Source organism: Lineus longissimus, chromosome 4 (genome assembly GCF_910592395.1).
Source record: "Lineus longissimus chromosome 4, tnLinLong1.2, whole genome shotgun sequence".
NCBI classification, from domain to species: domain Eukaryota; kingdom Metazoa; phylum Nemertea; class Pilidiophora; order Heteronemertea; family Lineidae; genus Lineus; species Lineus longissimus.
Genome location: NC_088311.1, coordinates 16,469,320 through 16,493,491, shown reverse-complemented (window position 1 = coordinate 16,493,491; position 24,172 = coordinate 16,469,320). Strand labels below are relative to the sequence as shown.

The 24,172-nt window shown below is 42.2% G+C and overlaps 2 protein-coding genes and 1 long non-coding RNA gene across 4 annotated transcripts in view; 2 read left to right on the top strand and 1 right to left on the bottom strand.

Moving 5' to 3' along the window:
* Positions 1–14,402, top strand: part of LOC135486189 (L-asparaginase-like) — a 41,706-nt gene extending 27,304 nt beyond the window's left edge. For both annotated transcript variants that reach the window (XM_064768832.1, XM_064768831.1), the window contains 5 exons: positions 307–417; positions 1,598–1,810; positions 2,958–3,205; positions 6,961–7,060; positions 8,947–14,402. In XM_064768832.1, coding sequence (XP_064624902.1) covers positions 307–417; positions 1,598–1,810; positions 2,958–3,205; positions 6,961–7,060; positions 8,947–9,147 — 873 coding nt within the window. In that variant the 3' untranslated portion in view covers positions 9,148–14,402. The remainder of the gene's footprint in view (positions 1–306; positions 418–1,597; positions 1,811–2,957; positions 3,206–6,960; positions 7,061–8,946) is intronic.
* A 4,799-nt stretch (positions 14,403–19,201) lies between these two features.
* On the top strand, positions 19,202–21,158 carry LOC135486993 (uncharacterized). Its single transcript, XR_010446762.1, has 3 exons — positions 19,202–19,285; positions 20,119–20,184; positions 20,590–21,158. It is a non-coding gene; the product is annotated as an uncharacterized LOC135486993 (long non-coding RNA).
* Positions 21,159–21,483: 325 nt separating this feature from the next.
* LOC135486783 (uncharacterized) lies at positions 21,484–22,797 on the bottom strand. The gene has a single exon (XM_064769883.1). The coding sequence runs from the start codon at positions 22,795–22,797 to the stop codon at positions 21,484–21,486; it is 1,314 nt and encodes a 437-aa protein (XP_064625953.1).
* Between the last annotated feature and the right edge of the window lie 1,375 nt (positions 22,798–24,172).

Below are 24,172 nucleotides of genomic sequence, written 5' to 3'. Positions count from 1 at the left end.
TCAACATACTGCATGGCGTCAGTAGCAATCTAAGGGGGGTCTGTTCCTTCGCCACCTTTACGAAATGCTATCGTGAACCAAGCACAAGCGAGTGGATTAAAAAAAATGACAGAAAGTCTTTATATCGTTGACATTTTCTTGTTACACGACGTCGCCAATGGTGTGTTACCACGATGTCGTGACGTTGGCGAAGGATGCAACCAAGACGTTAATCTATATTGATTGCTGCATAACTCATTCCTATGTCTTATAATGTTCTGCATATTTTGGTGGAATATCTTTCATTTCATATATTATACTTTTCAGGCATTGCTGGATGCTGGAATCATTCCTGGATCTGACATGACCCCTGAGGCCGCTCTCACCAAACTCTCATATGTGCTTGGCAAGGATGTGTCTTTAGAGGCAAAGAAGAAGGTAAGTCCTTTGACTTCTGTTGGACAGTCAGTTTCCTATTTGCAAAGCTGAACATGTGGTGTCATAAACACTTTCAGCACCCAAGTTTCACCCCCCGACACTCCCTTCTCTGACCCCCAGAGAAAAAAGTCTATCAGAGATAGCTTAGTAAGTTTTTTTGCAATAGCTTTCCCAAGACCAGAGATTGCCGAATCAACTGATGAAAGATTACTATTCCACACAGCTGTATTTTATTTTTAAAACAACCCCCTCAAAAAACTCCCAAAGTCAGAATCGCTTCACAACTCGCTTCTAGGCATTAACGGACTCAGTTCCTTCATCACCCTGAAGATGGCGTTTGAGTTGCTTTTATGTTTTAAGAGAACTAATAAGGGGCTGGAGGGGGATATTTTGGGGCCAATAAAGTGACTTACACATGAAGATCTACGACTGATGGCGCTGAAAGTGTCAAGAACTTATATAAAGATAAATCGTTATTTGGAAAATCATCCTTGATGTGCAGACGACAGGATGCTACAAACAAGATAAGATCGGTGGGCCTTAAAATATTGAGTTGAGAGCTGTGCATCAACAAGGACATAAGAAGCTCTTCAAACAATATTGGAGATTGTAATGTAAGTAGGAGGAAACCGGAGACCCCTTAGGAAACCTATCCTGTCGAAGAGAATCGCTCAATATCACATGAGTGTACTGGGACTGACGGAATCGAACCTGGGACCAAAGAGGTCGTTGATGCTAGCACTGCGCCACTCCGACCCCCCCGGAGGGCTTTCTGGTGAATTACCAGCAAATAATACCTCAACATTCTCCAGACATAATAATTAGGTGAGAATCAGTCAAATATATATGAATTCAGTTGGTGGGGCTACATCGCTTGAACAGCGAGGAGAGTGTGATTGAGCCCTATACGACAAAGCTTTTTTATTTCAAAATTCAAAAAAGTTATTTTGTTTGGGGTGGGAGCTCAAGATTTTTTTTCTTTTGTAAAAATAGTGACATGATAGAGTAGCCAGGGGTTTTTGCTACAATTTTATGCATAAAGGTTCAATTGATTCTGATAAATAACAACATTGCCCTGCAGTAGGGGAAGGGTCACAAGATTTATGCCCTCAATATCAGTTAGTGAAGTGACTAAAAATATACATCAATATGCATCGTTGTAAATTTTCTTGTTCTTCAGATGATGAAGCAAAACCTCCGAGGAGAGATGGCAGTAGCAATGACGAGGAATACATCTATCAGTGATTTTACCCTCATCGATAAAGTAGCCGAGGCAATGAGTATGAGCTCAGCGGAAGAGGTGCAGATGTTGAGGAATGCCCTCTATCCATCACTTATGTGTGCTGCGACCAAGTCTGGAGATGTCGCCACGCTTGAAAGACTTAGATCTAAGGTTGGCCATCTTAAAGGACTTTAAGAATTTGGCTTCGCTGTGGCATAGTGGGGTTGGTTGGGAGGGGTACCTTATAGATTTTGGTCCTGATCCGATCACCGGTAAGACTGCCAGGCAGCCATTATGAATTTCACACTGAACTGTAGCTACCGACGGGTGATTTGATGGGCTAACCTTTCCTGTGGCATGAAGGAGTGAGAATTCCAGGGGGCTGTCTTTAGATTGTGCAATCATTCAACATTTTCAATGCCAAAGTTTCACCCCAGAACACCCCTTTTCAGACCACCAGGAAAAAATCTATCGGAGATAGATTGCAATAGCTTCCCTGAGATTAGAGCATGCGGAATTAACTTAGAAAAGATTACTATACTATGCTTCCTAGCTGTTTCAAATTTTTCTGCTTGAAAAGTGACAAAAAGACACCAAATGACCCTCTTTTCTGCATTCCCCAACCCTCATGACTTTCTCGAGTGTAGTCACTCAACATTTTCAGTGCCAAAGTTTCACCCCCAAACACCCCTTTTCAGATCCCCAGAAATAACATCTATCAGAGATAGATTGCAATAGCTTCCCCAAGATTAGAGTATGTGGAGTCAATTTAGAAAACATTACTATGCCTCCAAGCTGTTTCTAATGTTTCTGGTTGAAAAGTGACAAAAAGACACCAAATGACCCTTTTCTCTGCACTCCCAACCCCCTCATAACTTTGCCTGATTCTTATGCATGAAATGAGTCCGTTCTTTCATCACCCTTAAGATGGTGTTTGTGTTGTCTTGACGTTGAAGCCTTGAGAAAAGAAATGATCAGCTGGCGGGGATGGGCCAAAAAAGTGATGTAGATCTCCATCCAATGGCGCTGAAAGTGTAAATAGAGGTGTATTATTTCCCCCGAGATGCAATAAGGAACAATTTCAAAAGCCTTGTACGGTTTACATGTATATACATGTACAAGTCTGCCAATCAGAACATATTTCTGCAAAAAAATGGAAGAGTATGATTAAGAATTATTTATCATTGATTATTTCTATGTGAGTGTCATCATGATTTCATGCCATAAACATATGACAGTGACAACTCAATTGCCTGATTTGCTACCAGCCAAGGAAGTTGCTAAATCAAGAGTTGCTAAAGTTATCTTTCTTTTGCAGGGTGGTCATTTCTATTTCACCGACTACGATAACCGCACACCATTACATATCGCAGCATGTGAAGGCCATTTCCATGTTGTTCAATATCTCCTTCATAATGGTGCCAGTGTCCATGCTAAAGATCGATGGCATGACACGCCATTGCTGAATGCTATCAAGTTCGGTCATGAAGATGTGGTGAGGTTACTATTGCAATGTGGTGCTCATATCACGTCATCAAGTGTGAAAAAAGCAACAGAATTAATTGAGTAAGTTAGTGTTTTTGGTTTATTCTGGTTTGTGAGGCAACACAATCTCCATAATGCGGGAACATTGTTCAGAGCTGCCAACCCCTACGGATAGGCCATAAGTTACTACGGTAATTTGCCGAAATTTCGAAAATACAAAAAATACGGATGCTCTTGAAAAACTAAGGATGTCCAAAAAAGGGTTAATTTTTGGCTTACCTCGGGGAGCTTATGTCGTCGCGTCTTGTCCGTCGTCGGTCTGTCCATCGTACGTCAACACTGGTGGTAGGTTTGCTCACTGTTGAGTCAACAAAGTTGAAACTTTGTGTGTGGATGTCTGATGACAACATGACTTGACACACAAAAAATCATCGCCATTTGACCTACTTTCTGGGCGCCAGGCGCCAATCTTTGAAAACTTTATTTTGTCAATAGGGCCGTTTAGACGACATGAAAAAAACCACATGCGATCTGAATCCGAATGCGGTTTAAATTTTTCTCGTCTAAATGCAAAATGATCCGGATCAATGTGGTCCCATCCGGATTAAAAGAAAACCATTGATCGAGGTAGTTTTAATCTGGATGCATCCGGATTAATAGCGTCGTCTAAACCCAAATGGATACCCTATCCGGATTCTTTCTACCTGGGCGCATACGCACTAACATGTGTGTTGGTACTTGAAACATTTTGCGTTGCACGAGAATTGTGTTTTTGGCGCGGAGAGGGGGAAATTGTGAGTTGAAGTGTTTTTTTCACGGACTAATTTGTGATTTTTTCAATCAAGCTATGGCTAAGGGGGATCAGTTTACGGATAGCGATGTGTTCGATCCCGCGAAATTTCCCGCGAAGAAATGCGGTGCAAGTACCAAACCAATTTTTTTACACCTCCACAACCAACAGGTATTGGAGAGTTCCAAAGCTATAGAAATGCGTCGAGATGAGCCCGGATTGCGCTGATCGTCTAAATGCACGCAATTTTCGAGACCTGAATGTGGTTCAATCGGATCGCATCTGGATCCGATCCGATGGTGATTTCTTCGTCTGCCGTCTAAATGGCCCTAATATGTCGTGGACGCTGATAGCTAGAACCCTGAAATTTTTACTGTCAGTACTTCTGATGAGACTACATGACATAATATACGGGTTTTCGATTTTACCTACTTTTGAAGGTCACAGAGGTAAAACTCTCCTAAAAGTGAGATTGATAGTGCCATATTTTTGGCTCACCTCGTGAGCCTATGCGATGACTAGGCATCTGTCGTCCTCGTCCATCGGCGTATCTCAGCGCGGCACGTTTCGTCACAGCATGAAATCTGGGCTTAAAACTTGGTTCACATGTATCCTTGGGCCCTGGGGCAATTCATACCAAATTTCTTTCCAAAATGATTCCTAATAAGTCCTATTACTCTGAGACTACTGATTGGATTGCAGTTCAGGTGAATATGTATCTATCCTATGTGCTCCTAACAATATCCACAATTTTCAGTCGAATCCGATAACAAATAACGCCACCACGCCGCCATCTTGAAAATTCAACGAAGTCCTATTACTCCTGACCTGTTGAGTAGATGTCAACCAATTTCCATGTGACATGTACACAATAACCCTGAATCTCATAAAAATATGGCCGTCAGGTGGCCATCTTGAAAATTCAATGATGGGATGTCAACCAATTTTCATGTGACAATGTATCTATTTACTCTCAACGATTATCCCTGCAATTCAGTCCACTTTATAACCAAGATGCTATACTTAGATGGTACCAGTAATTGTTTTGTGCCATTGAGCCGAGACGAATAGTATTATTCAATGGAATCAAAACTGGTGAAACTAGCCATGATATTGAAGCGAGGCCTCAGTTATTATAATCTTTGGTTTACAGGCACCCTCAAAGTTATCAGGTACGGTATGGAGGGCGAAATAAACATTTAAAAAAAATTCCTCCCGTAACTTTTTTTCAAATTTTGGACCTAAGGTCGACATGTCGAGAGAAAAAATTAATTGAATGTCATACTTTACATTTACATGTATCATATCATAAAATTGTTGTTTGGTGGGAAGATCAGTGACGTTGTGGTTAGAGCACCGGGCTCATAATCAGGAGGTTGTGGGTTCGATTCTCGGAATGGTCACCGCTGTTTCGTCTTTGTGTCCTTGAGCAAGGCACTTAACCCTACTTGCTTCTCTCCACCCAGGAGTAAATGGGTACCTAGCCGGCAGAGTTGGCACACTATGAATGTTAGTCCTGAGCGCTGTATAGCTGCAGTTTGGACCTGTGATACTCCAAGAGAGTAGAGCTTTAATCATGAATGGACAGGCCAATAGCTAGGGGTAATAATGTGAAGCGCTTTGAGCAACTGAAACCAGTTTGATTTAATAGCTAGGGGTAATAATGTGAAGCGCTTTGAGCAACTGAAACCAGTTTGATTTAGCTCTATATAAGTCTCATGATATTTTTTTTTAGTGCTTTAAAAAGCATGTTTCTGGGCAAAAAAGACTGTACACTGCTCTTTTTTTCCCTTCTGCATGGCCTAAATGGCACGTCGGAGGCTTCAGTACAAATAAAAAAATGTTTTTGTCCCACTCTTATTTTTTTCTTTTCGGTCTGGCATTTTCCGAAAAAAACGTGGCATTAATGCTTACTGTACTTTATGCAGTAAATTGCATGTTTGTTCCTTTGATAGGCATATCCCTTTAGTGCTGGTGCAACACATTTGTTGTTTATGTAACATACTATAAATGAGACCCTATTAGGCGTATGCCGTGTTGATTCCTAGCGATCACTACCACACTATAAATGACTGCTTGAAATCTATCAAATTGATTCATCTACAGTGATTTACTTCAGCATTATCATCTCATACAGCGGTTGAAGTAAAGCGGTCGTCTTTCGCAATAGAAATAGACGAAAAACCTATATTCACTCATAATTTCCTTATATATGTGACCTAACACAATTTTATAACTAAAAAAAGGATAAATAGTAAATGCTTTATCTGTCACAACATCTTGTTATAATTCATTTCACTTACCTACCACGGTAGCCATTTTAAGTTCCAACACATGGGCGGGGGCATATGCCACGCTCCGCGTTGCTCTTGTTCCTTGAGGCTGCAACTACTGCACCAAACTAATATATTCTTCACAATCTGGGGTCTGTATATATTCTCTTTGAGACATAATGTGACATTTTATATGAAAGGTGGCGTTACGTTCATGAATTAAATGAATTAGGCCCATTTGATATATTTAACTTGCTGGGTTCCCAGTATTCCAGTAATGTAAATCTGCTTTTTTTATGGCCAAACATTTGGTACCCATTGACATCGTCAAACGGGATCTCATCAACTGTGTCAAATGTCAGAAACAATCTAAACTACACAAACCTTTTCTAATGCGCTGGTTCAGAACCAAAGGAAATTTCCCTGCTTCTGCTCTGGATGGGGGTTTGTGACAAGGGGAGATGGTAGTGTGGTCTGGGGTTGGGAAAAATAAAGACGTTTGATGAATGTTTACCCTTCTTGAATGGAAACTAAAAAATAGTCGGTTCTCGGAGAATCTGATGCAAAATGCTTCGGGTAACGACCTCGTAAAAATCCTGAGAGAATGGTAAAAAGTGGTAAAATAAGGGCGCCAAGGGGGAAATTTAGTAAAATCCCTGGGCACTCAATGCGTCAGTGAATTTATATACCGTGGTATACTAATTTCGAGTAACTGTAGCAGTATGATTATGATTATAATTGTATATATCCTATGATAATTGTACATTTTTCAGTGCTGTATTAGAAGACAATCTCTCAAGAATACGGTGCCTCATTTCTGCTGGTGTCAAAGTCAATTGTGGTGATACAAATAATAGGACAGCTTTACACGTTGTAAGTATTCTGGACCATCCTAAGGACTGCAGAACTTGTTATATATTGTAGCTACGTTTGAGGGCTTCACGTTGTTATTTGATTGTTTGATTTGGATAGTGTTTTCTAATACTTTCTTAATTTTGAAAGGGTGGGGCAGGCAGGCAGGCAGGCATGGGTTGCGTGACCCCGGATGGCAGGGTATAGCACAGATAGATGGAACTTAGATTATGGTTATAGCAATAAAATGTCCTATAGAAGTGATGATTCTGAGATTGAAAATGAGTTCACAGCCATACGGTCTCACAGTCCGGGGGGGGGGGGGGGCTTGGGGGCTATTTTGGGGGTTGATAATTGATTATAAATGGGGTGTTTATTACCTGCCACTAGTTACAACTTTTGTAAGTGTAAAATATGCCTCTAAGAGGCATCATATAAGACATTGAGCCAGTTGAATACTGTGGCATACTATGGTCCATTCGTAAATGTTTTGTCCGCATCTGATGGGGCTCTTGAGAGCGAACTACTGGTCGGATTTCTTTGAAGTTTTTAGCTCACCTCTTAGCAGAGGTGAGCTTATCCCATACCGTGGCGTCCGTCGTCCGTTGTCGTCGTCGTCGTCGTCGTCGTCGTCGTCGTCGTCGTCGTCGTCGTCCGTCGTCCGTTAGCAGGGCACGTTTCGTTACTGTTAGAGCTATTGAGATGAAACATTGATACACATGTACCCTTATGTAATGACACCTTGGAGACCAAGTTTCGGTCCGATTCGTTTCATGGTTTGGCCACCAGGGGGCCAAACGTTAAAAGTGAAAATATGCAATATCTCCCTTAATAGTAGTCGGGAAATTTTGAAAAAAATATGGTAGGTTCTTCTAGCAAAGGTGCATCATATATCCTCCGGGTTTTTGATTTGACCTCCTTTTCAAGGTCACAGAGGTCAAATGGTGTAAATTGGCCGTTAGGATGTAACGATGGCACGTTTCTAAACTGCAATGACTATTGATACCAAATTTGGTACACATTTACCCCTTAGTCAGGTGATTTCAGGGACCGAAGTTTGGTCCAATATGATTCACCACTTGACCACCAGGGGGCAAAATCCAAAAACCTTAAAAATGTGATTATTCCTTAACTTCTTGCCCGATTGCCACCAATTTGATATCATGGGTACATCTAACCACCATACAGTATATGTCACACAGGTTTTTAATTTGACCTTCTTGTCAAGGTCACAGAGGTCAAATGGCATAAATTCGCCATCAGGCCGTAACTATGGCACGTTTCTTAACTGCAATGACTATTGATCACAAATTAAGTACACATGTACCCCTTGGTCAGGTGATCTCAGGTACCGAAGTTTGGTGCGATCTGATTTGCCGTTTGGCCTCCAGGGAGGGGGCCAAATCCTAAATTCTTCAAAATGCCATTATTCCTAGTAATGACTTGCCCGATTGGCACCAATTTTATATCATAGGTACATCTAATTCTAACAACCATTCAATGTGTCACCCGGGTCTTCTTTGATTTGACCTACTTTTCAAGGTCACAGAGGTCGAATGTACTGTAAATTGGCCAGGTTAAAATAGGTTTCTGGGAATCCAGCGTTCTCAGTGCAGGAATGAAAAAAATTCTTCAGCAAAGTCCAATGGTCATTTTGAAGGCTATATTTTGTTTCTGGATATTTCTCATTCACTCTTGGCACAGGAGTAGATGGATACAAAAAATGATAACCAGAATATTTCATCTAGATTGGTCAAGAAATAAACCATACATGTTTGTCAGACTTGTTTCACACAGCGCATAATATATTATATATATTATATTATAGTATATAGTGGAGTGGCTGATTGCAATATGATGTTTAGCAATTGCAGCTGAGTTTACCTTACCAATTTCTTCCCTTTCAGACTGCTGCTAAAGGCAATCTCCACATGACCAAATACTTACTCGAGCAAGGAGCAGACTGTAATGCCGTTGACAACTTTGACACCACCCCCGCAACTGAGGCAAAGAAATTCGGTCATACAGAAGTTATGAATCTATTCGATGGGACTGGTTTGGACATGATGAACTTATCACTTGGGGAGACTGGCACAGATACCCCTTAACCTTTTGGAGCCCGAGTTTCCACAGAAATACGACCCCATAAAGCCCGAGTTTCCGGAGGAAAATGTTGTTTACATCACATTTGACGCCAAAATATTCACGTAACTCAAATTTCCACCTTGGAAAACCTTATATGAAAATCATGCTCAGCTACCGCAGTATGTAACCAAAGTTGTCATTTGGAATACCTCAGTTGCACATAGCTGTAGTAAGTGTTCTATGTGATGGGTTGCCGAGTGAGTTTTGGCGACTATAGTCGAGATCGGGTAAACAGAGAGGTTTTTCTTTGGCAACTAAAGACGAGATCGGGCTTCAAAGGGTTAATCTCCCAACCACACTCTTTGGTGATGCACTGATCTCGATGGAATATTTCACCCCTGGAAATCTGGAGTTCAATCTTTAAACAAACATGGTATTTGTGAAGACTGTACACCTTTCAGGAAATTCCAGATTTCACTTGAATTTGTAACCAAAATTGTTGAACTTTTGGTTGCTATTTAGTTCACTAGTTATTTTCACAGATTTCTAGCTCAGCTGACAAAGTCAGCGGAGCTAGTCAAATAGCTAATGGATTGGTGTCCGTCCTTCCATCCTGCCATCTAGCCATCCTTCCTTCCAGCCATGTTGGGCATTTTGTAACCGTAGAACTGCGGCACTTCAAATATGGTCTTGTATGTTAACACTGCAGGAAAGGGTGCTTACAGAAAAAATCAGTGCGATTCGACTCAAATTCAGCTCCCCAGGTGGCAAAATGCGTAATTGACCAAACAATTTTTTGCCGCTCTATTCTAGCAGATAAAAGCTTGAAATAAACTTGAAGAGGTCTTCATGATATAGAAGTTTTGATATAAAATAGATTAGTGTCGATTTATATCACTAGTTGGCGGTAGTGGGCAAAACTGTTGTTTGACCCCGGATGACCCCGCTTTAAATTTCCCGCCGCGAACTGACATGAAAACCTCGAACCAGGGAATACCGGACTGCTGGTATTGCCAGTGCATCCACTGTATGAATGGCTCGTCTGGGATAAATTGACCACTGCGCGGTCGAGGTTACCTGGAGTACTATCATCAAGAAAATGGCGATGACCTTTTTATTTCTACCGGAGCGATGATTTTGTAAGTGACAAATTTTCTTATTTAAGCCTTTACGGAAATGTATTTTGGTACTACTATTCTGCAGGAGTATATTATAGCCATTGATGTTGACAGCTAAAAGCACGAAAACTTTGTTTATTATCAAACTGTATCGAGTGTTATCGAATCGAATGGATGTGTCGATCGTCGGGGCGGATTGATATGTGGTTGTGCGTCCAAGGCGATTAGGTCATTCAGTTAGTTTGAGAAAGATCATGATCACGAAGATGCGTGTTGTGTTATCATAACCGGAAAATAAGTTGAAGTTATTAGTAGTACTACGATTCTTACATGAGTAAAAAGTACGTTTTAAGCAACACAATAATGTTACTCTCATAAAAAAACTGTCAATTCTCCTTACCACTCACAGAAGCCAAGCCATTGCTGTTAAGTTATGCAGGGGCTTAATCAATTACCTGCACTCCCTGTGGGGTGAATAACATTACCTTTTGAACAGCTGGATGTAGGGGGATGATTGGAACAGCCGGTATACCTGCTGACCTGCTGAACCCAGGTTAATGTTATTTTCAATCCACGATTGCAGGTCACCTGATTTTCGAGATTTCGCGGGAAATGAAATTGTAAACAAACGCATGTGTGCAGTTCAAATGTAAACAAAAATGTATTTTTGGTACTTTTGGTTGCTGGACTTGGGTTTTCCCGCAGTTAGGAGCTGGGGTCAAATTGGTGGTCTATTGTTTATGGGTGCTGTTTTAGTCAGATGTAGTCCTTGATTATGAAGGGATTTTCAAATTAAGGTGACCATGGTCTTTTTATGTGCTCACCACAGCTTTCAATACTTGATGTATCTGAAGAGGCGCGCGGAACCTGACATGGCCTTACCAAGGAGCTGCTCACGGTGCTGAACTTCTAGCTTGCCTGTCGACTAAGTGCCTTTTTGGCCGAGACATTGCTACATGTAGGAGGAGCACGCATTTTAAATTAATAGTAGTGATAGGACAGTTGGTTCGAGCCATTTGGCAGCCGACATGTGAAGGCCTATCTGGGATCTCCTTCTTCTCCTTATAAAAAGGGGCATATTGCTGACAAAGGAACAAGGCATATTGACATTGCCTCATCATCTCTATCAGACCAATTGATATACTTTTATATGCACGCATACAACACGCCATTTCAGGGTAATGTCTGTGGACAATTGGTTTGATTAATTTGTCTCTTCGATATTGCTCCTTTATTGCATTAGATTTTCATCGCAATTCAATCTATTCAAGATATAGCCAATTTGAACCTGTCTGCGCCAAGGATAGATTTGTTCCCGATCGACTCACTAGGGATACGCAGTAGAGCACAATGTCATGAAAAATAACCCTTTGTATTATAAATTCTAATCACCTGCAGGACAGGTCAATTTCTCTCACTAAAATTAATTTTGTTGACTCCTGTAATCTCTACCTTATTAAAAAAAAAGACAGTGGTGTTAGTCCCAAACTGGTAATTTCTATTTATTTTGACCTCTGTTAAATCAGGATACCTCTCAATTACAGACAGCATTTTGTATCCTTGTGCTGTACAACCCAGCCTGGACATACCACAGTTGTCCATGGAGAAGTCTCATCCTCTCTGACACTTCTTTTCTGTAAAGCTACCGATACAACATACTGAACTAGGGATATCTTCCGTTGCCTCCTGTAATATTTACATACCATGGCTGATTAGTTCAATCATATTTCATCCAGCTGGCAGCTCTGCATTGAAAATTTTAGTGGTATAACGTGTTCTCTTGACCTTCAAACAGTAGTATAAAGCCGATATTTACTACTTTGCACCATCAGTCCTCTGTTGTTAGGTCATCCAGCTGAGCGCCAGGCCCTTGGGCCTCTTGTTGCTTCACGCTATTGTTTTCGAGGTAGACCAAACTGACAAGGAGGTGTTAAAGGTCAATTACTATGACAGTGTCTCGCACTCGTCTCGAGTATTGGGTTTATCGCAAGACCCTAGCAAAATTTCTTGTTTGAAACTTAACACTTTTGGGAAGCTTGGTACACTTGGTACGCAGGGCGTATTATGTATTTCCCACACTATTTCCGTATGATACGCTCCCAACACAGCGATACATGAAGTGTAAGGTGCTGCCATCTCCTAATAGCTCATAAGACTAAAGCTAATTGTTTGGCGAATCTGTTCTGGCTGGTTTGCCGGGTTTTCCCAGGATTTTGGCGCAAATTGCGCCGTGGCACGTGACAGCAATAATGGCGAAAAGACAGTCGTCCTCTTTTACGGCGGAGGAGCTGGTGGGGATGATGATATCGATTTAGGAGAGTATGGTTTGAGTGACTGTGGTAGGGAAAATGATTCCAACTGGGAATTTGATCATGTTTATCAGCCCCCCCCCCCCCCCCGAAGAAGACTTGAGAAATTTCATTTAACTGCATTTATTTCCAAAATAATATCAACATCAGATGGTGATGTTATCACCTACACAGGCTTGTAACATTCACAAAACAATTTGGATGTAAAAAAACAGCATGGGCCACTTTTTTTTTCAAACATAACTGCCGTCCCGAAAGGGTTAAACATCCCGTGTTCATCTTAAAATGCCAGTGTTGAAAAATAGTTGTTATAATGTTGATCTCAATTTACCTACATGTAACATTGAACCCTTGTTAGGTTAGGCCCTGAAAGACCTGTAGATTTGGGGAAAAGCTTATGTTTATTCATGTTTTGATTTTGTCTGCATCTACAAAATGTAGCAAGATGTTCGATTTAGTTGAAGTGCTATTTCCTCAAAATCGCCTATGAATTAACCGACACTTTTGATACATACAAGTATATTTCTTTATTGCATAATCAAGCCATAAAGTGTTTGAATTAATTAATTATGGGTGTTTTTTTTTGGACGAAGATTTTTCAAATTTATGGGCCATTTTGTAGTGAGTATGGTTGATAATATGCTAATTGACCAAACAACTCATGCATGATAGGGCGGTGATTATAAGAATTATTTGATTAAAACTAAATTAGCTTGATTTGGCACTTGTTGAACTATAATTAACTCAAAATAACCAATGCTAATTGACAGTCAACAATTAATATACTTAAAGGGAAGCTATGGGAATAAATTGATGCAGCAAAATCAAATATTTTTTTAAACAAATACATCCCAAGTTACATGACAAACAAATACTCTACACCAAGGATATGATGAATATTCCTAGATAGTGCAGAAAATTGCATTTAATAAGCAGTTTGCGGGGGTAGCCATGTTTGTTCAAATCTCCCGGGCGAATGACGTCATGGATGCAGTGGGGTTTTTTCATCAAGGCGAGTACTACTCGTTTCCACTAAGTTTCCAGACCTTTTTCTGCCCTGGTACCTTGGCTCAAACGCATAGTGAACTAGACCTGCTCGTTCTTCTGCTGATGCACGGTTGTAATCGAAGGATTCATCGACGGACATCGACGAAGAACCCGAAGAAATCGAAGAACTGTCATCTGTCATTCCAAGCATTCGCCATTGTTCGAAGAGCTAATTGTCACAATGGCTGCATCCATGACGTCATTGGCTCTCCGTTTGGAGGAGAGACCAGATTAAAATCCACCAAGATGGCGGCATACTTGATTCAAAAATAAGCAATTAAAATCATCCATTTCACTCATTAATGTTTGTTTATTTATAAAACCAAGAGCCACAGTTGTTTTTTAGAATACGCAGTTTACGTAGATGTTAAGGTTGTAACTGTTGGTCAAATGGGGAATCATTCCCATAGCTTCCCTTTAAATGTCCATCTGGCAAGTTACAATGCAGGCCAGAAAAGGCGCAAAGATTGCAAATATGCATGTGCCAAATTAGGCGTAATTAGTAATAATTGACCTCTAACACATCATTGTCCGCTTGGAAACAATAGCTGGAAGCCATGTTGCCGAACCAGTTATAGATTCTGTGTGACTATAAACCTTGAAATGTTTGCGAAGCTTAACCCTTTAACCCCTTAACTGTTTAATGAAATTTTGAAAAGCGACTGCACAGTGTTTAACTTTTTCAGGCATAATTGCTTTTTGTTCGAAACAATTGTTGAAAAATATAAACATTGCTTTAAATCACTATCACATATTTTCCTTTATTTTTCGACAGCTAATTTTTTTTCTAGGGCAATTTGGGTTGGTAGGGTTGATAGGGGGGGGGGGGGGGGGGGGTAGGTGGGTAGGTGCTGGAAAGATTTTTTTTAATGTTAAATTTCATTTGTTGCAATGAAGGTTAATATTCATAAGAAAAGGTTTTACAATGAATTGGAAAGTCTAGGAGTGAAGCCGACAATCACTGGGACGTCTTACATCGTTCCAAACATTGAGAGAACATGTCATAATGGTGTTGACGTATTAGGGCCGTTTAGACGCTTTCCAAAAAGACCGCATTCCGATCCGATCCGATCGAACCCCATTCCAGACCGGATGTGGTCTCATTTTAATGTACCCGTTTAGACCCTCGACAGCAATGAAGACTGATGTGGACTAATTTATTTTGGTTCCACCAATAATCCGCAGGATGTCGCGGTGGCGTCACCGATTTAGCGCCACAATGCGGGTTCTAATGGTACTAGGCAAGCTCGTTCTTATGTTAGCTGCTGTCTAGCTTCCACTGAATGGATTGATCGCTCCAAATATGTATGAGATCGAAAACAACCCTGTCCGTGAACTTATCCTTCACCATATTGGAATAATGAAAATAAGCCAAGAGTAAATACTATAAAACTGACAATCAAAATGACATTAATTCCCGCGAAAATACACGTTTATTATAAAAGGAAGTATTGCCGAAGTACCAAATCCAATACGCATGCGTGTAGGTAAAAAAATTAGTCCAGATGAGACCGCATTAGGCCCGATCGAGTTTAGACTACCAAATTTGATCTGGATGCATCCGGATGCATCCGGATTAGCCCCGATGGAACCAGCAAAAGAGGTGGACCACTTGAAGACCCGATGGTACCAAATGAGACCCGATCGGTTTACGTTTACACCAGGGAAATTCAGACCGCATTCGGATTCGATCGGATCTCATCGGGCCTTTTTTCTGTCGTCTAAACGGCCCTAATAACTCGTTTACGACACTGGTGTAGAGAATGATCGTAACAAATTAACTCGTCTAAAACAGTTAAGGGGTTAAGGACTTATCTCACCCTGCTGCGAGCAACCAATTTCCGTCGTTGCAGCCTGATATCGCATCTGTGCGAGCAATAGATTACACGTTAGAACTTCGTTCCGGCCGCAGCAAATGGCATAAATTATTCAAATAGATAGAGGCTTGAAATTAAGTTTAGGAAGTCTGCATGCAAGTCGGTTTTTATGTAAAATCGGAATAATTTGACTGATATTACCATTTGTTGTTACTGAGCAAAATTCTGCATTGACCTAGTTTTAACTTGATTTGAATTTAATATTAATAATAATAATAATATTTGAATGATTTATAGTGCCAGAATCCACTCAGAGTGATCGGTGACACTTTACAAAAGAGAGACATATTAGGAGTGGTAGCGACCAAAGAGATAGGATTTAAGATGCGATTTGAAGACCGAGATGCTTGCACATTGGGTGATATGAATAAAGACTAGCAAATGCTTTTACTCCGGTTTTGTACAGGAAGGCCTAGTGTAAATGTACATGGAGATTTAGATAAAAGCATTTGCTAGTCTTTATTCATATCACCCATTCTCTCGTACTGCATGGAAGTTGATTCCAGAGCCTTGGGGCTGCAGTGGAGAAGGCTTGGTCGCCAAACGTTATCAACCTACTCCTTGGTCGCACCAACAGTGGGCCAACAGATGAGGAACGGAGACTGCGTCTAGGTTGGTAGACTTCTATGAGGGAGGATATGAAATGTGGGGCTAAATTGTGTAAATGCTTAAATACAAGCAGTAGAATCTTATACTCTACTAGCAAAGTACCCAGTCGTGGGTATGTTGTTGAAATGAAATGGAACAGAATTGAAATGAAATGAAATTTATTTACAGAAACAGAAAATATATACAATACATAGCACAAATGCAAAAAAATTACAATAATACCATTTGAATATGTTGCTATGACAGCACATAATGAAACTGCCTAAAGGCACTCTTGTTTGATGAAGAGGAAGTGAAGGCATTTGGTTGAGGAGGAGGAGGAATTATATTAGTGACCTATTGTTATGGATGTTATTGTTGGTGCTGAAGAACCTCTGGGTAGACAACGTTTCTGGTTTGGGTGTTGGGGGTGTTGATGACCAAGTTCTTGGCACTGCCAACTCTTGACATGGCAACGTATAACATTCCATGCGAGAAGACGGGTGTGCTCAAGTCGATGCCGATGTGTTTGAAGGTTTGCCCTTGGGACTTGTTAATGGTCATCGCAAAACAGGGACGAATGGGAAACTGCAGCCTTTTGAATTTGAATGGGAGGTCACTGTCTGAGGGTGCCAGGGGTATCCGTGGTATGAGAGCTGTTCTTCCTGCTGATGGACCGTTCGATATTCATACTTCTAAGACATTTCGGTGTGGTTTCAATAGTGTGCATCGAGTGCCATTGGTGATGTGAGGCGGGTTTAGTGAGCGAAGTATAATGATTGGGCAGCCTACTTTGAGGAGGAGTTTGTGTGGTGGAAGGCCTGAAACATCAAGGGTGTTGAGGAATTCCGTGGGGAAGTTGACTGTTTCATCAGGGGTTGTAGTGGTGTCAATGGACTTGTAGGTTAGGTGTTCTCCTGGGAAGGTGCTGGTGACGTTCGCATTGATGTTGTTGACAGTTTCATCGAGGGGTGCGAGGATGGTTCGATGTAGGAGCCATTCTGGGTTCAGCGCGTTCTGTGCGATGTTGCCGTAAATCGCATTCACCAATTCTTCGGTTGTCTTAGTGGATGTGATGTTGCTTGGTACTGTGATTGTGTCTGGGCTGCTGGTTATAGGGTATTGGCCGTTGCCAATGGTCATGAGTGTGTCTGCAAAGCTTTTTGCATCTTCGTCCTGGGTGAGGATGGCACGCATGTTCGTGTGGAGTTGCAGGACTTTTATATGCGACCATAGGTGTGATTTTCTCAAGGTAGCTCCAGTGACGTTTGCTCGGGTGCCATTCTTGACCACGGGGAGAATCTGTCTAAAGTCGCCGCATAAAATGGTGGGTATGCCACCAAATGGTTGCTGGTTACATCTTAGGTCCTTGATGGTGCGATCGATCGCTTCATAGACGGCACGGTGTGCCATTGGCGCTTCATCAACGATGAGTAGTTGACAGTCGTTGATGATTTTCGATAGGGAAGTACCTTTTTTAATTGCACAGGTTGGTGTATCCATATACGTCTAAGGGAACTTTGAACATTGAGTGTAGGGTTCTGCCTCCGGTGAGGAGAGTGGCCGCTATCCCACTTGATGCTGTCGGTATTGCAATTCCTCTTGTCGATCTGATTTTGGCAAGCAGCAGGTTGAGTAGAAATGTTTTCCCTGTTCCCCCAGGTGCGTCAAGGAAAATGATTTGTGGATTGTTGGAATTGGCATTGGCGAGGAGTTGTTGGTAGATATTTGCTTGCTCTTGTGTTAGTTGGTGCTCATGTTCGGAGACGTAGGACGACTGTTCCTCAATTGAATAGTTGGTGTAACGTAGATATTCCTGGGTGTAATCACCGGTGTGATGTTGTGGCGTGGGTAGGCCATAATGCTGGATTCTCGATCCGCCTGGCATTTGTAGAAGTAGGCGGTCTATGTCCAGGAGTGCTTGATTGTAGGCTTGTTCTTCATCGTTCAGCTGATGTAGGTGATCTTCTGCAAGGCTCTGCTTATTGGTTTCCCACAGAGAGAGTGGAGTGCTTGGTTCACAGTTGATGAGGATGACAGCGAAGAGCTGTCGTAACTGACTTGAGCTATTACTATCCGCAGCTTCTTGAATGGCGCTGTCAAGGTGTTTGTCATCCTCAATGAGGCCTCTTGCTAGGCAGGCAGCTCGGTAGGTGGGGTGGGTGTTGTCATCACATGTGCGCAAGTCCTGGAATGACTTTGGTCCCTTGATATGGTGAAGCAGTAAGCGTAGGAAGAAGCACTCGGCTTGCTTTGGGTTGACGGTGTATACTCTGCCGACTGTGACTGCCTTGAAAATGCCTGGGTGTTGCGGATGGGGTGTACCCCGTTTGCGTCGATTCCACATTTTGTGTTCCACATTTTGTGAGTAGAGTCCCAGGTGTAGTATTGTGGTACTTGGATGTACATGATTGTTTGTGCAAATCGGTCGTTTTGGCACAATGAGAAGAACTCAGTCAGGGTTGTTTGTGACGGTTCGGAAAGAGCTTGTTGCCTGGCATTTGATTCATTGAAGTAGACTCTTTGCCCGTTTTCCAAGTGCACTGCTAATGTTGTTACAGGTGGGAAATGTTCATGCATGGGGAAGCCAAGAAGGCAATGGGCTGCTTCTGTGCTGCCTACATAGCGAGCATCTTGATATTGGGCTATTTCGTCGGGCCGGTCACTTTGTAGGTTGAAGACGCTTGACGCAAGGGCCCAACGCGCCGCGTAGCGGCAAAAAAGCGAAGCTGGCGAAACATTTATAACGGGTCACCGTCACTTATTATTGGACTTATAGCGCATTTACGGGGTTGCAACTATTTTGCTTTATAGTGTCACCAGGAAAGAAAAGCATGCGACCTAACGCCGATCTATTTGTATAAAGTGATAATTGGAAGGTATATAGTAGGAAATATCAATAAAATAATCATTCCATGTCGTCTTTTGAGGGCATTTTTGATTGTAAAAAATATATGTGTACGTCACCGTAGTCTCTGCAATGATAATTTTATCAGAGCAGTCTCGCGCAAGTAGAAGTTCTTTACCTGCTAGTTGTTCACTTATTAGTCTCAACGTCTGGCGCAAAGCCAGACGTTTTCCATTACGATTTCACTACGATGTTTGACAATAAGGAGCAGTGCGCGAGATATGCTAATGAGCAGACTTCCCTCGCTTGAGTTTCTGAAGAATGTTCCATATCGCGCTAAGCTCATCACTGCTGATTATGACAGGCGTGCAGCGGTAGGTATCTGCTCCCCAACTTCCACCCTAATACGGTACAATAAGTTACCATTTGATGAGAATGGGACAATGCCCTCACTGTGTATGGAGTCATAGGGATAAGAAGACATTATTCATTAGTGTTGGTACAAGTGATTTTGCCCAAAAAGCATGCGCATTCAAAAAACAAAATATGCAAGCAAGGTATCACGTACATGTAACATGACCATGACGACGTGCAGAAAGTGCACTGGCCAGTGCATACCCTATGGCTATGTATAGTAAACATGGTAAACATGAACAACATCATTATTCATCGGCAGTTCATTTTACTCCGAGCTTTTCCTGAAACATATTGCCATGATGATTAGGCCTACCATGTACCATGACCAATAACGGCACTAGATCATGTAGATGTCAACAAGTTCACATGAACCGTATAATCCCGCATAATCCCGCATGGCGCATGTGGGGCATGCGTCTAAACCAAAGCCCCAAAATCACTTGTTTTGGTCTATTTCACTTGTGTTTCCCCCGTCTCCCAGTCCATAATACATTTACAGTTTACAATCCCCGATCATGGCCCAACAAAAGGTCATCGGTTGACTAAAGCCAAGGAACACAACTGTTCAATGGATTTATAGTTGAATGCGATCAAACTACATCTTTTCAATCGTGGATTGTAAATTTAACCCCATGGGCCTAGGGAAGGCCCTATAACAATACTTTCGACACAGTTATTATCTCCGCTGCCTCCACCATGTTACACACAGTGCTCACTGCTGATTCTAAAATGCGCCACCTAGTCAATTGCACTATCGTCATCACCTCATCATACTTCATTGACATTACAGGCACACATTGACATAGACCACTGTTGCAATCAACGACACAGTCGCTATCCAAGTAGCATTATAGAGGTAATTATCATTATCATACCTCATTAGCATGTGAACCAATCGCGTCGCGTCCTTTGCGATCACGGCAAAGCCTCATAGAATAATGTCTTTCAACGTTGAATAATTTTTCATATTCCATGCCTACAACTTCAATTTCTTCATAATCCATGGCTAGAATTTCAATACTAATATAATATCCAAGATAAAGTTACAAGAAGTAGTCAATAGGGGTCTCTCACCTCTCACTGTATGTCCACACTATTCACGCTTGTACGAGGAATACATTCAATGCTGAATCTAACAACACCCAGTGCCCTTACTCTGTATATTAGTCACTGGAAGATGGCCCATTTCACTCCTTGCTTCTACTTCACCTATAGTCTCATTGCAAACGCCTCAGTTCTATGATATCACATTCACTTTCAGCTGTCATGCAACGCAACAACTGTGCTATCTGCCATCGCACATCAACGAAGAAGTGCAGCCGCCCACATTCCACCTCACGTCTGTCCAACCAGCTGCAATCCTCGAGGACGCCCCACTGTACCACGATTTCACTACGATGTTTGACAAGAAGGAGCAGTGCGCGAGATAGGCTAATGAGCAGACTTCCCTCGCTTGAGTTTCGGAAGAATGTTCCATATCGCGCTAAGCTGACCACTGCTGACCATGACAGGCGTGCATTGGGCTGGTACAGGTTGGAACTGAACATTGAATATGCTGGTGGTGACGCTTTCTGATGAGAAGTTGGTCGTGACTGATGCAGTATCCTTGGACTTGTCCACAGCATCGTTCAATCATTGCTCTCTGAGCTGCCTTGATTCTGTACCCAAATACTAAGACCAAATGCCTGTTGACTGTGCTTTAAGAGAGACTGGCGCCATGCCTAGAGATATGACTGACCCCTATTGGCAAATTTGTATGACTTTATCTCGCCTACCTAGCTGCTGCCTATAGTCTCCCTTTAACTGCGGAACACTTCAAAGTCGATAAAATGCCATGTTCCACCTTTTAATGTGTTCAGACTGCCATTTTCAAAATAATCAAGTCAGGACACTGCCTTCTAGTCTCATAATAAATTTTGCTTTCCTCAATATATAATAACATTTCTTCTTCTTCAATGCTTTCATCATTCCAAACTTCTCCTCCTCTGACTTTTACAGGGGTACAGTCATGGCAATCAAAACCCAAATACTGAGACCAAATGCCTGTTGACTGTGCTTTAAGAGAGACTGGCGCCATGCCTAGTCTCTCTTAAAGCACAGTCAACAGACACCAACCCCCTCAGACTCAGAAACCACAAACGCCCAACCCTTCCTGCTACCCTAATACTTCTGGGTCGCTGCCTTTGTGAACGTATTTAAGAACATACTTAATGCTCTTAATGGAGCTACAGATTTCAACGTTGGTGTGGGAATTCATCTGTCGCAGTAGCCAAGGGTTAAATGGTACTACCCATCTGTTGTCTATTGTGTCTTCATGTGGTTGGCCATTGTGGTACTTGGTGATCGTTGCTGTATGGCCTCCATCATCTGGTGATCTTCTGTGGTATTTGGGGTAACCGTCAGTGCCTTGTTCTGTTTCCTGACGCAAATCTTTAGGGAAAGATTTCGTGCAGTTGTTATCTTGCATGCAAGGGCTGCGGGGGTTGAATGGTCCGCATGGGCCGTGGATCATATTCTGCTTCACAATTTTGTGGAGTATGGGTTCTGTTGTTGGGTTCGGTATTTCTACCGAGATGATGAGGTCTATGCGGTCAGGGGTGATTCTACTTGCAGGGGTAAGCCAGACTAAGATGTGTGCATGGGGGAGGCCACGTTTTTGGTACTCCACAGCATACAGCCACGCCTGGAGACATCCGAATGCGCCTTTTTTTATGAGCGTCATAAGTGATTTGAGCTTCTGGTGAAAAACCCGTACAACTATATCTGGTCTATCTGGAGCGGTCTGGTTTGGATGGAGGTTCTCGATGATTGCTGGCCACTTTGGGTTTGTGGTAGTGGTTATAAATAAGGAGGGTTTGCCAAAGAGGCGGACATACGTGATGGCATCCTGCTGTCGTTCATGCATATATCTTGGTCCACCTGTGTAGGACGATGGGAGAACAATGCGTTGGCCAATACTGGACGGATCGGCATCTTGACGTAGAATGGAATCACGGAGTTCACTGTAGCTATCAGCTCGTAAGGCTTTCTGCTCTCGACGGATGTAGTGCAAACGCTCTGTCTCGACTTTACAGTACATGTAAACCAAATACTGTTGGTAGAGATCTCGACCAAACAGGGTGTAATTGTTTGGTCGTGTTTGCATGTTATATGCATAATACTGTTTCTGAGTGATTTTTTTGCCTTGGGTGTTGAGGTAGATGTTATATCCATCTGTCCCATAGGGGAAGAGGAGAGGATACTGCAAGGGGTCGTACAATCTGTGCAGTTCGGAAATACGGTAGAGGTGTCCATTACGTGGGTGTAGAATGATGTCACGGGTGGCAGCTGGTTCATTCGGCATTAATATACCAACTTCGTTACTGGTTGGTGCGTTGTACCGTCGAGGGTGTTGCTGTTCTGGGCGTTTGTCTTCATTAATGACTACTCGCATTTCTTGTGCTGGCGACTGTCTGATAAGGTCTGCCATTGTCTTAAGGCGCTCAACATAAGTATTGTGTTTAATGGAGCATGTCAGTTAAACCTTGGATTATTAGTGGGCGTAGTGTACCTCTGTTGTTGCTGGCCAGGCGGTTGGTAACTTCGTCTGCTCTGTTCTGGATGAAGTATAGTTGTAAAAATGCGGGCGATTTATTTTCTGGTGGCAGGAGGTTCCCAATGCGATGATACATTTGCCCTTGAATAGTGAATGTTGGATTCCAACCACGAAGATGTACTTGGTTACATCCGATTGATGTCATTTGAAAGGCGTTGTTGTATTGTCGGATGTTTTTTAGAAAATGTTCCGAGTCTATATTGTTCTGTGTCACTAAAGAATGGAGATAAGGTGGCGGTGGAGGGGGACAGGTTAACTTGACTTTACCATTACCACAGCAGAAGCCTGGTGTTTCGCCTTTGAATTTGTGCGCACCACAATGTTCACACAGTTTATCCATACTACCAATGTTTGTTTGCACTTGGAAGTTGTCTTCGTTATAGTATGTTGGGGTTGATTTGGCAGGACGATGTGGAGGTTGGGTTGTGGCGTCTCTGCGACGTTTTGTTGGTGACGTGTAGCGGTCACGTTGTGGTCTTCTTTTACCATGAGATGGCATTGTGCTTTGTTAAGATATGGCTGGTGCATTAGAGTTGAGGGCAGGACTGAAGGAAAAGGAAGAGAAGAAATACTAATTATGTTGACTAAAACAATGTTTGTTTACCTATTTTTATACAAAATAGTGATTGTCTGTACAGCAGATGGGTCGTGGAGAAGGTAAGCCTAGTACGAAAGGTTAAAAGTCCAGGAGGATTGTTGTTGGCACAGTGACGACCTGTTAACATGAAGCACTGGCAATATAATCAGCAGTATTTAATCAGCAGCAGTCAGTAAGTGTTCAGAGTAACACTGTTGGGGTGCAATCAATGTACACCCTTGCTTTCTACTCCAAGAGGGATTTTAACTTTGTCTTATCATCATCAGCCGAGTCATCTTCGGGTTGTGTGGCTGTTAGGGGAAAATCTGTTTCTGAGCTGTCCATGCTGATCTGTGACAGCGTTGAATCATCCAAGGCGTCATCGAATAGGTTGTCAGTGGCAGGAGGGGTTTCTCTTTAGTGGATGACTCGACAGTAACTTTTGATGGTGTCGACGCTTTCAGTTGAAGAGGGACTTTTTTTGGGGGATGACGTTGTTGGCGGAAGAGTGAGTGCTGGGCGTTTATTTGGACTTGGTTTTGAAATTGTTCACACAGTTTATCCATACTACCAATGTTTGTTTGCACTTGGAAGTTGTCTTCGTTATAGTATGTTGGGGTTGATGGGGCAGGACGGTGTGGAGGTTGGGTTGTGGCGTCTCTGCGACGATTG